The sequence below is a fragment of the Canis lupus genome, chromosome 8 (genome assembly GCF_011100685.1).
Source record: "Canis lupus familiaris isolate Mischka breed German Shepherd chromosome 8, alternate assembly UU_Cfam_GSD_1.0, whole genome shotgun sequence".
NCBI lineage: Eukaryota > Metazoa > Chordata > Mammalia > Carnivora > Canidae > Canis > Canis lupus.
The window spans coordinates 60,654,824-60,668,784 of record NC_049229.1 but is presented as its reverse complement, the minus strand read 5'-3'; the positions used below and the strand labels follow the sequence as shown (position 1 = coordinate 60,668,784).

Genomic DNA, 13,961 nt, shown 5'->3' with positions numbered 1-13,961 from the left:
TTGTCTCTGGCTTATGGTAGCTTATTTCTTTTGTGGGTTTTTTTTTTTTTTTTCTATGAACCTGTGTTCCTTGAAGTCTTATCTGCGTGAATTCCTCATGACCTGATATTATGGATTGTCCTTCCAAAAAGATTTTGTATTTTCTTTCAGTAGGCACCCCTGGGCACTGGAAATTAAATTTAGTTTGAGGCCTTTGGGTCCACACAGTGGACTTCTGGCATCCTACCCACAAGACTCAAGGCTTGGGATTAAAAGAAACTCAGGAGGCTTTTCTTATTTTGCGTCACCTCCGGAGCAGAGGTTGAGGCTGGCTCTTATCCCCACTATCTGCCTGTGGGGGCAGTTACTCTTCCCTAGAACCTCACTGAACTGAGTGTATCATCATTCAGAGGTCCTAGCTTTTTACATTTACATAACATTTTTACATTTATACATTCCTAGTGGCCTGCTTGGTGGTTTTAGGTTATGAGCTTTCTACTTGAATATTTGATTAACCTTAGTATGTGGGGATCTTTGATGGCTTAAATTCAGGTTGCATTCTTCAAGAGAGGATTTGCTTTCGAAACTTACGCTGGGAGCCTAGGGACCAGTACACCTGAGGCCATCTTAATCCCCTTCGAGGAGCCTCGGTAACCGTGGAGCTGGCTAGAATCAATCTTCTGCCACTGTCCCCATCATCATGAGTTTGGGCTCTGTCCCAGGGCTAGAATAGACGTTTGCTCTAGGGAAGCCCTGGCTTTCTAGGTTGCCTACTACCATTTCAGAGTTTGTCCCTTTATTTTTTTAACTTTGTATTATGTGACATTCTTTTGGTACATGTGTGTTTGCGTGGGTTTCTGAGATTCCCCTTATTTTCCAGTGAAACTAGCAATGACTTAAAACTGTGTTGTTGTACCTTGTCCAGGATCTTTTGTGTAGTAGTCAGAAGAGTGTCTTCCAGATGTCTTCTCTGCCTCCTGGCTGGAAATGGAAGCCCCAAGCCATCTCTTCTCTTCGTGTCTTTCTACCTGTGTTTGGTTTTAGACAAACCGCTACACTAGCTCCAGCTCCACAACTGGTTCACAATCCCATTAATTGCACGCTTGACCAAAATCCAGAGTTCTCAAGTCAATCCCCTGAGAGGACAACTTCACCCTAAATGATAGTCTCTAGATTTAAAACTCGGTTCCAGAGAAAACTCTTGTGCCCAGGGGCAAGGTGGAGGTGATAATGAACCAAGAGAGGAGACCACAAAATGGCCATATCTCATTAGAATCTGTACTTTGACTTGTTAGTTGCAAGCATTGCTCATTCCCGGTCTGAGCTAATATGATTTCTCACCTTTTATGTTTGATATTTCCCATCAATTTGACAAGAGAACGAATATCAGGTTTTTGAGATTAGTAACACGTGCTTTTGTCGAGGCCTAGTAAAATCAGATGACTGTAATTTATGCTAACATGATCATCATGAGTGGTGTTACATAGAAGTTCAGTTATATCTGTAAAATGGCAGACGTCTCTAATGTATCTCATGCTCATTTCAATGAATGATTTTGAAGAAGCAGTTGGATATTTACCGTCCAACATGTTCAGGATGACTGGTTCCTTCTTTTCAGTATGTGGCGTCCCGTAATGACAACCCCTGGCAGCAGGAGGTGTTCGACACCAAGTCCGTGCAGCTGGCTTGTTCCGCCACGGACAACATCACATCAAGTTATTCATAATTGAAGGAGCTTGTCACTCCCTGCTGGGTTTGTGTATAATTTATGGATTACAGGCCCATTGCTACCATCTCAGGGAAAGTTAATTTTATCAACTGAGAGAGATACGTTTATATTTTAATTCCTACTCCTGGAACTTAACGTCTGCATACCTGTTTTTATCCAGAAATGTGATCAACAGGTATATTCGGTTTCTTGTGTTCATCACAACTTCCCTACCCGAGAGAGACAGAAAGATACTTCAAATTCCTGCTTGAGCTGTCTTTGAGAACTAGCTGGGGCACCTTGGACAAGTCAACAGGACTTAGGTAGTTTCTGTTCGTTTAATCTGTAAAATGATTGGTTGAATTTGGCCAGTGTTCCAGCGTGTGGATTATGGAATCACTTTTGGCGTGCAGCATGGTTCTGGGCGGTACCAGAGACCTTGCCATACAGAACAGTAAACTCATGGGCTACAGAAGTGACATCCTGTTCTATTCTCCATGTGATTGTAGCGTGTCTTTAGGACTTCTCTCATGCTTGTTTATCTCCTTTAAGAAAGAGAAAGTCTCAGGTCCAGAACCTTTCCTCCTGTAATAGTCTGGAGCTCGAATGTTTGGTCATCGCTGTCATTCTGAGATCTATCTCCCACCTCCCACTCCAGATTTTTTATTTTTTAAAAAGTTTCTTGTGGAAAAGAAGAAAAGCAAAATGAACAGCAGCTGCCTTTCACCTAGATTCACTAAGAATTAGTCTTTGGCAGTACTTGCCTTCTTTCATACTCTTGCTCCCATGATTCTCTCCCCCTCGCTCTTTCTCTGTATATCCTGTGCTGCTTAACTGTGGTAGTGAAGTGAATTATTAGCTCCATGTTGTTAAAAAATAAGGTTTCAGAACTAAATTGATTTTCTCAAAGCCCGCCATAGCCCAGTTTGCTCATCCAAGTGTCGCTGGCTTCACTCTGAGACTGTTTTATGCCAGTTCAGTAGACCAATTATTTTGGATTTTACAGCTGTTACCTGAAACAACAAAGATCAAGAGAACCATTATCCGAGACTTTCAATTTCATTTGTTTAATAACTATTAATAGCTACCTGGGCAATTAGTTACATTTATCGAGTTTCATATTTGGAAACACCTCAAAGCAATCTTCCTAGCCACTTTTATGCACCCAAGACAGAGCCAAGAAACAGGAAGCCTGCAGAAAATAGATATCGCAGGGACCATTCCCCAAAGCTCAGAGGCTGTGTTTGCAAGCAGGCCCATCAGGAATTCCTCTCTCGGGTCCTCTTTCCTCCAACTTTATACCCTGTCCCCATAAGCCTCCTGGCCCAGAATAGAAAGAAAACAAGAGTGCTCAGGTAAGCATGTCCCAGCAGCAGGAAACAGCAGTGAGCCGTCTGACGGTAACAGGGGAAACCAAGGCAGAAGTCTCAAGTACCACTAAGAACCATCCTCTCCACTCAGAACTCGTCATTTCACCATCACCCCACCCTGTGAGGGAGACGAGCCTGCTGCAGGTCGCTAGTTAGCAGTGCTGGGATGTGAACAGAAGCCTGTCTGCCTTGAAAGCCAGGCTGTTCCTAGAAGGACTGGGCAGAGGTGGTATGAATCTGGGGTCACAGAGGACAGGACACAATCTGGGAGGCCCTTCTGGAGACTGCTAGGACTTCATGGTGCGCATGAATCGTCACTGTGGCCTTGTCTTTGCTGAGGTTGACCCTGATGGCCCTCAAGCATTTTGCTGGTGCATATGACAGTGGGGCTTCTCACCACCAGCTTCTCTTTAGCAGAGCACTGTGGGCCCTGGAACCAGAAGAGGGGAGACTCCTTGGCTTCACTCCCTGCTACTCCATTTACACCAAGGACTCTCCTCCCCTTCTACTTTCTCTCTGGGCTGCAGCCAGGGTCTTGTGGAGCCTCACAGCCCACAGGGATGGCAAGAAAAAGAGGGTAACAGCTTGTGACTGAATCTTCTCGTTGGGCACAACCCCAAAGGCCTGCCAGGTGCCATACGTTTCGGGGGTATCCAGTAAGGCGTGTTAGGGGAGACCCACAGTATCTCCCCAGACTTCGTGCTCTCTGCTGCACAATTGCATCTGCTCCAGCACTTGCTCAGTGTATGTTGTGTGTCCACTCTGGGCCCGGCACATGCTAGCCACTGGGGGACGTATCATGACCGGGCCCCGTCTTGTGGAGCTAACACTCTTCACAGGAAGCACACAGACATCGAACAAGGCATCACGCAGCTCGCACAGACGGTGGGAAGTGCTCTCTGTGGAGGGAACGTAGTAGGAGTGTGTACAGTTGGGGGTGTGTAGGAAGGAAGGAAATGTGTGCTCATTTTCCCCAGATCTCCTAGAAGCACGTCATTGGGTGGATGGGCTTACAGGACACAGGGCGGGCATGAGGCAGGAGCACACCTCTCCTCCCTGCCCACAACCGTCAGCCCTCCTGTCCAAGGTCAGACGCCAGGTCTTCCACAGACCTTTCCTCACCCTCCATCTGTTCCCTCCAGCTCGAAGTGATCCTGAGATTCATCCCTGACCACCGCCTCTTCTGAACACTCACTGTGTCCTGTGCTCTATCAGAAATACAGCTGCCATCCAGGCAGAATCAGGGCCCGCCCCTGGGACTGAGTGGCCTAAGGAGGAAAGGACATCACAATCCTCTCCCTCAGGCCAGGCACTGGTCCACACAGACGGGCCTTCCCTCCTGCCCTCGGCCCCACAGCCAAGTGGGTGCAGTCACCCTCCCCTTTGCCAATATGGAACCACAAGGGAGTTCAGTTCATAACTCAGACGTAATGACGTGAGACCGTGGGTCCTGATGGGAGCGTATGGAAGGGAGCTAGTTCTAGGGAAATCAGAAAAACAGCGAGAGTCGGTCAGATTGTCCTAAGAGGCCATCTCGAGAACCAAACATTGGTCTCAATCCCAACTTGGCTGCACACCAGCTGTGTGGCTTTCTAGACCCTTCTTCCAGCATCTGTAAAATAAGGATGTTCAGGTTGGCTTTCCAGAGCTGCGTGCACCCACCTATGCAGAGGGTGCCCAGCAGGGGGTGGAAGTGCCATAGCTTACTGCTCTCCCACCTGTGACATAACCACGACCTGCTCCTCTGTTCCACTGTCAGCATCTTTGTGACCGCGTCTGTATCTGGTCCCACCTAGGCCACCTCCTCAGGACCCTCCCTCAAGCCGTGCGTTGATGTGAGGGGTTTGGTGAATCTTGGCAGAACGAACTGGGGTGGGGGAGCCTCTGGAAGAGAACGGGCCCAGCCGGGTGTCGGCAGGTGTGCAAAACCAAGCACAGCTGAATCTTTCCAGTTTAATGTAAGAGATGGCGCTCCCACCGCTGCCACCTCAGAAGAGTGTGGTTTTGCCATCTATGCACAAGAGGAGAGAAAATGTGGGTGCTGGAGGAGGAGCCGGGTTCGGGTGGGAGGTCAGGCTTCAGGATGCTGTGATGTCTGTAGAGCCAGGTCTGCCGGGGTGGTGGGGAAGATGGGGTCGGGGGTCAGGCTTTGGGATGGGGGTGGGGGGACAGGGAGGGGATCAGGCTTCGGGACCCTGTCTGCAGAGCCAGACCTGCTGGGGAGGTGTGGGTGAGGACGGGGTCAGGGGTCAGGTTATAGGTCACTGTCCACAGAGCTGAGCCTGCCGGAGGTAGTGGGTGAGGACGGGGTCGGGGGTCAGGTTTCAGGTCACTGTCCACAGAGTTGGGCCTGCTGGGGGTGGGGGGTGAGGACAGGGTCGGGGGTCAGGCTTTGGGATGCTGTGATGCTGTCTGCACAGCCAGGCCTGCCTGGGGGGTGGAGGGATGGGGTGGGGGTCAGGCTTTGGGATGCTGTGATGCTGTCTGCACAGCCAGGCCTGCCTGGGGGTTGGAGGGATGGGGTGGGGGTCAGGCTTTGGGATGCTGTGATGCTGTCTGCACAGCCAGGCCTGCCTGGGGGGTGGAGGGATGGGGTGGGGGTCAGGCTTTGGGATGCTGTGATGCTGTCTGCACAGCCAGGCCTGCCTGGGGGGTGGAGGGATGGGGTGGGGGTCAGGCTTTGGGATGCTGTGATGCTGTCTGCACAGCCAGGCCTGCCTGGGGGTTGGAGGGATGGGGTGGGGGTCAGGCTTTGGGATGCTGTGATGCTGTCTGCACAGCCAGGCCTGCCTCGGGGGTGGAGGGATGGGGTGGGGGTCAGGCTTTGAGATGCTGTGATGCTGTCTGCACAGCCAGGCCTGCCTGGGGGGTGGAGGGATGGGGTGGGGGTCAGGCTTTGGGATGCTGTGATGCTGTCTGCACAGCCAGGCCTGCCTGGGGGGTAGGGGGGACGGGGATGGGGTGGGGGTCAGGCCTCAGGATGCTGTCCGCAGAGCCGGGCCTGCCTGTGGGTGCAGCCCCCACCCCCCACCCCGGCCGGCAGAGCAGCAGACTGCGGGGAGCAGGGCCCTAGGCGTGAGCGCGGGCGCTAACCTGTGTCCCCTCCGTGTCCCTTCCCGCTGCCCCATCCGCAGGAACGGCCTGGGCGGCTGCCGGGTGCGGACTGAGAACGAGCCGTCGTGCGGCTCCCCGGTGGTCAGCGGAGACCCCAAGGAGGATCACAACTACAGCAGCGCCAAGTCCTCCAACGCCAGGAGCACGTCGCCGGCCAGCGACTCGGTGTCCTCCTCGTCGGCCGACGACCACTACGAGTTCGCCGCCAAGGGGAGCCAGGAGGGCAGCGAGGGCAGCGAGGGCAGCTTCCAGAGCCACGAGAGCCACAGCGAGCCGGAGGACGACGAGCGCAAACACAGCCCGAAGGAGGCCAAGGATGCCCTGGGGGACAGCGGCTATGCGGCCCAGCACAAGAAGCGCCAGCATCTCGCCAAGGCCCGCAAGGTCCCCAGCGACACGCTGCCCCTCAAAAAGAGACGCACGGAGAAGCCCCCCGAGAGCGACGACGAGGAGATGAAGGAGGCGGCGGGCTCGCTCCTGCACTTGGCAGGGATTCGGTCCTGTTTGAATAACATCACCAATCGGACGGCAAAGGGGCAGAAAGAGCAAAAGGAAACCACAAAAAATTAAAAACAAGTCACTGATTTGTTTTGAACTTTCGGCCATTTGGTTTTAGCATGTCAGGAGATTTCTAATGATTTGTGGCAATATCAGCAATTTTTTTTCTTTCTTTTTTTTTCCTTTTGGTTTGGTTTTCTTTTCTTTTCTTTCTTTCTTTTTTTTTTTTTTTTAATTTGCCCCTCCTTTGTTTTGGACCCTTAAGAATTTTATTTTTAAAGGAGATTGAAGCCATAGAACTCATATTGACACTCAGCTGTTTTACAAAAGCTTTTCATTATCTGAAGACAAAACCGAAAAAAGCCAAAATTACCATTGCTTCCTCCAGCTTTGTCAGAAACACGTGGCTGAATCCGCAGGGATGCCAACGATGATGCCACGGGAACACCCACTCGGCACCTAGAAGGCACGCGTGCAGAGTAATCATCAATCAGGCCCAACCCTTAGGTCTAAACATGGTCAGGTCGTCCCGCCCATTGGGGTCGCTGAGTGAGTGCGTGCGAGGCGACTGGGGAGAAGGATGAGCCCTGGTCCCCGGGGAGCTGACCCAGGCTCTTAACCCTGGGTGTCCAGCTGTGCCAGGAAAACCCTTGGCATTGCCGTGGGTTTCATTGCCATGAATCGTGCAGGGGTGGGTGGACGGAGTGGGAAGCGGTCTCCAGTCCTTTGTGCTTCTGAGCTGTGCGGCCTGGTATCATCTTAGGAGGTGGACTCTGGGCCACTCATTTTACACCAGGTGTCCGCGACTAATGAGAAGAAACTGGGTCAGTTTTTAGTGACATTGCTAATCACTGAATTTTGTTCTGTATTAAATTAAGAGAATGTTTCACAAGCCATAAGCCTGAAGGTTGGCCCTGTGCACGCGCAAACAGAGAGCAAGAGAGATAGAGAGAGAGAGAGAGAGAACTGATGCAGAAAACAAGCTCTGTCTTCTTAACTGCCCAAGTGAAAATCAAGTTCAGGAAATTACAATAGCTGTTAAGGAAGAAAATAATGGTACAGATTCTTTTTTCTGCCTGTCAAAACTATTTGATCCGAGTGAAAACAAAAAAAGCTACAGAACCTGCCATTAGTATTGTGGTGTATTTTTAAAAGATGAAAGGCACATTGATGGACAAACAAAAGTAAAAAACATGGCAAAACAAACAAAAAACAAAAAAACTCCTATACTGCCCTCAAAATGGAGTTTGCAATTAATGTCAGTCAGGATTCTTCTTTGCAAAATCAGTGATTTCCACATTCAGCCAGTGTAGCCAGCAGAAATTTCTGATCCACAATGCATGGATTCCTTTGAAAAAAAAGAAAAAAAAGAAAAAAAAAAGAAAAAAATCACAAAACACAAAACTTTTTTTTATTCAAAAAATAACAAAGTTCTTGTAAGGTAAATAATGTATTTAGCATGAAGCATGAATTATTTTCATATAAATATAGAAAATAGAGAAAAGGCTATGCCTCTAATTTTTAAGCCCTTAGGCTTAGAGTTTCTTTTGGTTTTCTCTTTTTTTTTTTTCTTTGATTTTTTTTCTGTTGTTTTTTGTTTTTGTTTTTGTTTTCTTTCCTTCTTTCTTTCTTTCTTCCTTTCTTTCTTTCTTTCTTTCTTTCTTTCTTCTTCTTCCCAATGATTTTGTTTTGGTTTTTTGAAGCAGGTGTTTAAGGTTTAACCTTCTTCAGGGACAAATTCTGACTGTTGGGGAATCTTACTCTGCAATATAAAATATCTTCATGTTCTGGTAGGGCCTGGATGGTGGAGCTCTGTACTGCCTTGTCTGAACTTCAGCCCCCGACCCCCCGATTCTCTGTTGAAAAGTGTGTCCTTTCTCTTTGTACATGTTTACCATGACGCAATAATTCGAGGGCAAACTTAGTAGTGAGTGTGTATGATAGAATCAAGAGAATTCTGGGATGCTGACTTGTGGAGACCATGATCGTGATTTGGTTCTAGGAAAAAAGGCAGTGAATCATTATGCAAATTCGCCAGGAGAAGGGGAAGCACGCTAATGGGCCTTATTGCATGAGGGTGTGAGTTAGGGTACCCGCAAAGGAGGGAGCGACTCGGGGGTTGGAAGGACCAGCCCCAGATGGGTTTCCTCCGAAGCCACCTCCCAGTGGGACGGAGGGTCCGGCCACCTCTGCCACCTGAGCACACGACCCGACCTGGAACTAAGCCCACCTAGATTAGGAGAGCTGAATTTAGACCGGACGATGTCACGCAGACCAGAAACTCCCGTTATCTTTGCCTGAAAGGAATTGTCTTGGGAGATCCAGAGAGAAGTGTCTGAAAGAATAAGATCTCCCACCCACGTGGAGGGGAATTTTAAAACCCCAACAGGAACACCCACTCCCAGGACTCAGGATGTGGTGGGTGAGGGAGAGTGGGGGACCAGGGCGGGCGGGGGGGTAACACAGTGATCTTGAAAGACGGGCCAGTGGCCCGCCCCGTGGCCACGGGGCCATCACGAGTCCAGTGGCCAGGACGGAGGGAGGGAGCTGGCGCATACCCTGTGCTTTGCTTCCTCTGGGTTGCTGATGAGAGAACCTGGGGAAAAAAAAGTCTACACCGCAGGACAGGGTCAAGTTCAGTACCTGAACCTGAACGCTTCCAGCATATTAGTTCCGGGTGTAGATGCGAAGAGGATGTACTATTCAAGTGCTCCCTCCATCTCCCCCAAGTGTCCGACACCCCAAGAGCTGTGTCTGCTGCGGAGCTTGAGCAGGACTCCGATGGGTTGTCACCTGACCAAGCTCGGAAGACACCCCTTTCGGCCCCCCCACCCCCACCCCCAGGGTGAAGGTCAGACTTCCCTCCTGAAAAGGCAGAGGCGACATCCAGGACTTTCTGGCGGGGACTTCTTCCAATCCAAACCCCCCCACAGTGGGCTGTCTCCCCTCATTTCATTTTTCTAAAGGAGCAAAAGCCTCTTTTAGAAAACAATAAAATGCAATGTGTGTGATTTACTTTTCTGATCTCTTTGAGAAATAGATAAATATAAAAGTGTGTTCTTAACTCCAGAACCACTCTTTTTGCATAAATACCTCATCGGGCAGCTTTCTAAGTGTTATTTCCTGAGTCTCCCTCGGCACCCGCGTGGGCGCCACCAGGGGGACATCTAGGGGAAACTTTAGTGAGGGTACTTTTTTCTATTTTTCTTCTGTTTTTGGAGGCATACACATTATGCATAACCAAAACAATGGCTCAATTGTGTTTAACTTTGTATTTTGATCGTTGAGAAAAAACAAAAAAAACCAACAACAACAACAAAAAAAACCAAGTATCAATGTGTATGTGGCCGTTTGTAGTTAAATTCATCACAGAAGGAGGTTGCCCGCGTCCTTGCCAAGCCAAGGGGCAGGAGGCACCCTCTCTCACTCCCCTCCTCCAAGAGCAGTAGAGGATTTAAGCACAAGCCTATTTGTGAAAGAATATTTTGCTCAAATGTAATTCACTTTAGTCTTGGAATTACTTCCCAAACGTCAGGTGTTCTTCTAGCTTCCAAACTTAGCCTATGTACTCATGAGTCTGACAGGTCGCCTGAGCACCGTTCAAGGGGTGTGGTGTTTTTGCTTTCATTTCTCCTGCTGGGAGAAGTGGCGTTTTCATGTGTCATTCCAGTATCTCACCTACTCACACGGGGCGGGGGGGCGGGGGGAGACGGGGAACTATAGCAATATTTAAAGATGCTTTGGAAAACAAGCATGAACACATCAGCACCACGACATCTACAGTTACTTGCTGTTGGCCCTCGGACCCATTTAAGAGGAAGAGACTGTAGCTCTTTTTTCTTAAATGCTCTACACATAGACAGTTATTTTTATGCTACTCTAATCGTCCTTTATCTAGTGCTACGTGGAAAGGGTCTGCATCATAGATTTTTCCCAGCCTTATTATATACCATAAGCTCCTACTTCCCTTCCCTCTCTGATCAGTACACTTTAAAGAGTTCTTTGGTAAACAAAGCTGTCTATTTGGAACCCACGTTTGGGTGGTGGTTTGAGATGGCCCAGACGACTGTGGCGGTTTCGGTCCCGGGGCTGAGTCTTTAAAAGAAGGGATGCGTCCCAGGCTTTTCCCCCAAGAGCCGACCTTTCCCGTGGAGGCAAGTCGGCGCATCCAGCCCCTGCCAGGTGCGACAGGAGCTATCCCACAGGGCCTTCTAGAAGCTGCCCCAGGGACAACTGCAGGCTGCGGGCTCTGCAGAGTGGACACCGGCCAGATGGCTCCCGTGGCCCAGCTCAGCCCCGGGACGGCCCGGCACCGAGGGCTAGCGACTCGCCCTCCGGTTATCCCCACGCCACGCGTGTGGGCTCTTAGCCTCTCACCGAAGGGCTTTTGGAGAAGGAATCAGAGTTCTGTACAAGTGACCTACATGGGAGGGGTTTGCATATGGGATGGGGTTCAATTCAATGTGACTTCTCTTTTCCCTCTAAACTTGATTCAGGTTGGGACTCGTTTCTTTCTGGTGGATCACAGCTGCCCAGATGTTGCAATTGATTTTTTATGTTTCTGTAGAGAAGTTTGTTTTTTGTTTTTGTTTTTTGTTTTTGTTTTTTTGGTTTTTTTTTTTTCCTTTCATCTTCAGGATTCTTGCCACCAAAAGAACACATTTGAACTCTGTGTCCCCTCTTGATTGTGACTTAACCAGTGTTGACAGTTAAATCCTTGGTGTCGTAGGTCCCAGCCCTCCAATACTATATCAAACACTGTTATGCACATAATGCAGCACTGTGATCTAATTTAAATAATACTTTTTTATTATTTATACTACTATATATAATATACATCAACACTTTTGCTATATAACCTAAGTGATAACCCTCTTTTAGTTACCTGCCAAACTCGGGACTTTGGTTTATATTGCAGTTAACACAGTTACCAAGTTGTAATGGTGTCTTCTTTTCCTTTTTTTTTTCCTCTTTGTAACGGAATGTGTAAATCAAAGTATATACATTGTGTGGTGTTCCTGTTTCTGGAGTTTCATGAGGATTTACACATGGCATCCAGTGTTCTGTATAGACCCGCCTACCTTTGTGAATTCATCTGTTAACCCCTCTTCCTTGGAGAGAGCGCCAGAGGTGGTTAACTCCTTGTTTTCCTCTCTCTCCTACTGGTTATTCTTGAATTAAGCACAGACTCGTCAGCTCGGTTGCTTTATCATGAATAATGCGTGTGACCTTGAAATTCTTCCACAGTTCAGCAAACAAGTGCTAGCTTCACTGACCAAAAATTAAGGAAGGAAAATAACGATTTTTTTTTTTTTTTTCAAAACGATCCATCTCGTAACGGCCGAAACCGATGTGTCTATGGTGCTGCATTTTGCTGTCTGTCCTTCTTTTGAAATCAGACCTAGGTGAAAGACCACTTCTGACTTTACTGTGATATGCTCACAAGTACCCTTCCTTGTCCGTTTCGTTAGCATTGAAATCGAGACTATTTATTTGGAATCTATTCAGCAGTGTTTTTTCCACTGTATTTCATTTGCAAAAGTTGAGAACAGCCTTCCCCACCTTTTGCAAATAACTGATACTCCATATTGGAATCGCACAGACTTCGATATGGTGAGCCTATCAAACCTACAAATTGTATTTCATCCTTCCATGACTGTGGCCTGAGTTCCCCAGCCCCCACCCCCTCCCCCCCCCCTTTTTTTAGGTGAACCTTAGCACAATTTCAGTTATTTAAACATGAAGCATTTCCTGAGTATGTATGTTGAGGCCATTGAAGCTCAGAGCTGATTCAGTAACCAGTTCCATGCCGTGTTATTCACACTCACTACTTATACTGCCGTGGTGAAAAATGTGGGTGGGGGGGAGTTATCCGGGTGTGTCTGGGAAGCATTATACACTTGTACATTTTTTTATACTCTGATTCTGTACCATTTCTGAGTTTCATTTTTGTTTTACAGAAGAAAAAAAAAAACAGTGATAAAGCAATCAGAAGACTAAGAGGTTTACTATCGATGCTTATGGTCGTCTGACCTTTGCTGGCCAATAGACCCACATGGCCAAATTATAATTTACTAGAGTAATAATTTTTCGAGAGCCAATTTTTTTTTCCTCTGTATTTTCTGTATGAAACTGCCAATATCATGAATAGAAAGGGAGAACCGTAAAGGAGAAAGAAAGTGACGTTCAGTTGCGTTTGCGTTACCTAGAGGAGCAGTGTGGAGGCAGGCACGATCAGCCGAACTTTAGGGACCTGATGGTGTTGCTTTGGAGGCATCCATACCTGCATTTCGCATTCTTCATATGTAATCATATTGCCAAAGACAAACTATTTCATCATTTATTGTAAATAACACTTTTCCCCCAGACCTACCATAAAGTTTCTGTGATGTATTGTCTTCCAGTTGCAATAAAAATTACTGAGTTGCATCAATCGAAGAACAATGCCACGTAGTATTGTGTGCGCCGCGTCTCCATGTGCAAGTGCCAAGGAGTAAAATCACTTATATTTCTTACCTGCACTAGGGTGTGTGTCCTGTTTTTTACAGTTTGATTTTAGGGTCCCAGCCACACTTTGACTGTACCTACCCATCATGCATGCTTCCCGGGTTAAAAACAAAACAAAAAAATCACACACCTTTTGTTAATACACAAACTCCCAGCTGAAGGCTGGGCTCGCTTGTGGGTCTCAGGACTCCAGTGGTTGGGAATGACAGCAAGCCTCCCACCACAGAACCTAGAGCTTGTGGTTAAGACAGACTCCGCCTTTCACTCGGAAGCTGTCAAACAATAAACTAAAATTCTACTTTGGGGCTGGGGCCTGCCAGCCTACGCTAGGTGCTGAGGGTTTCTTGTGGTAACTTGGAATCCTTAGACTTCCTTCTAGGATTTAATGTCACCAATCCATGACACCTGAAACACACCCCAAGAGCCAACAAGGAGCTGGATGGCAGAAGGAAGCGCTCAGGCGGTTCGTAGATCACAGGCCTGTCACCATGCTGGAGGAACAGAAAGGGTGTTCTATCTGGTGATGGTTTTGTTTCAGTGCACTGTGTACATCTGTGGGTTCCAGCGGCAGCAGGTAACCTCGGGGGAGCTGGCCTGTGCACTGTCCTGCTGGGCCCCCACATTCATTGGTGTCTTACAGGTTCTCAGGCCATAATTCCTGTGCTCAAGGTGTTACTGCAAGGTCAGGGGGCGCATCCGTCCCAGAGAGGCCCCTCCCGACAAGACTTCCCAAAGTGGTCACCCAGGACCCCCCATGTGGGCCAACCTTGCTGCCATTTCCATTC

General features: G+C 48.3%; 1 protein-coding gene across 8 annotated transcripts in view; it reads left to right on the top strand.

Moving 5' to 3' along the window:
* Positions 1-13,107, top strand: part of FOXN3 (forkhead box N3) — a 393,402-nt gene extending 380,295 nt beyond the window's left edge. For all 8 annotated transcript variants that reach the window (XM_038545525.1, XM_038545526.1, XM_038545519.1 and 5 more), the window contains one exon: positions 6,192-13,107. In XM_038545525.1, coding sequence (XP_038401453.1) covers positions 6,192-6,741 — 550 coding nt within the window. In that variant the 3' untranslated portion in view covers positions 6,742-13,107. The remainder of the gene's footprint in view (positions 1-6,191) is intronic.
* The last annotated feature ends 854 nt before the right edge of the window (positions 13,108-13,961 follow it).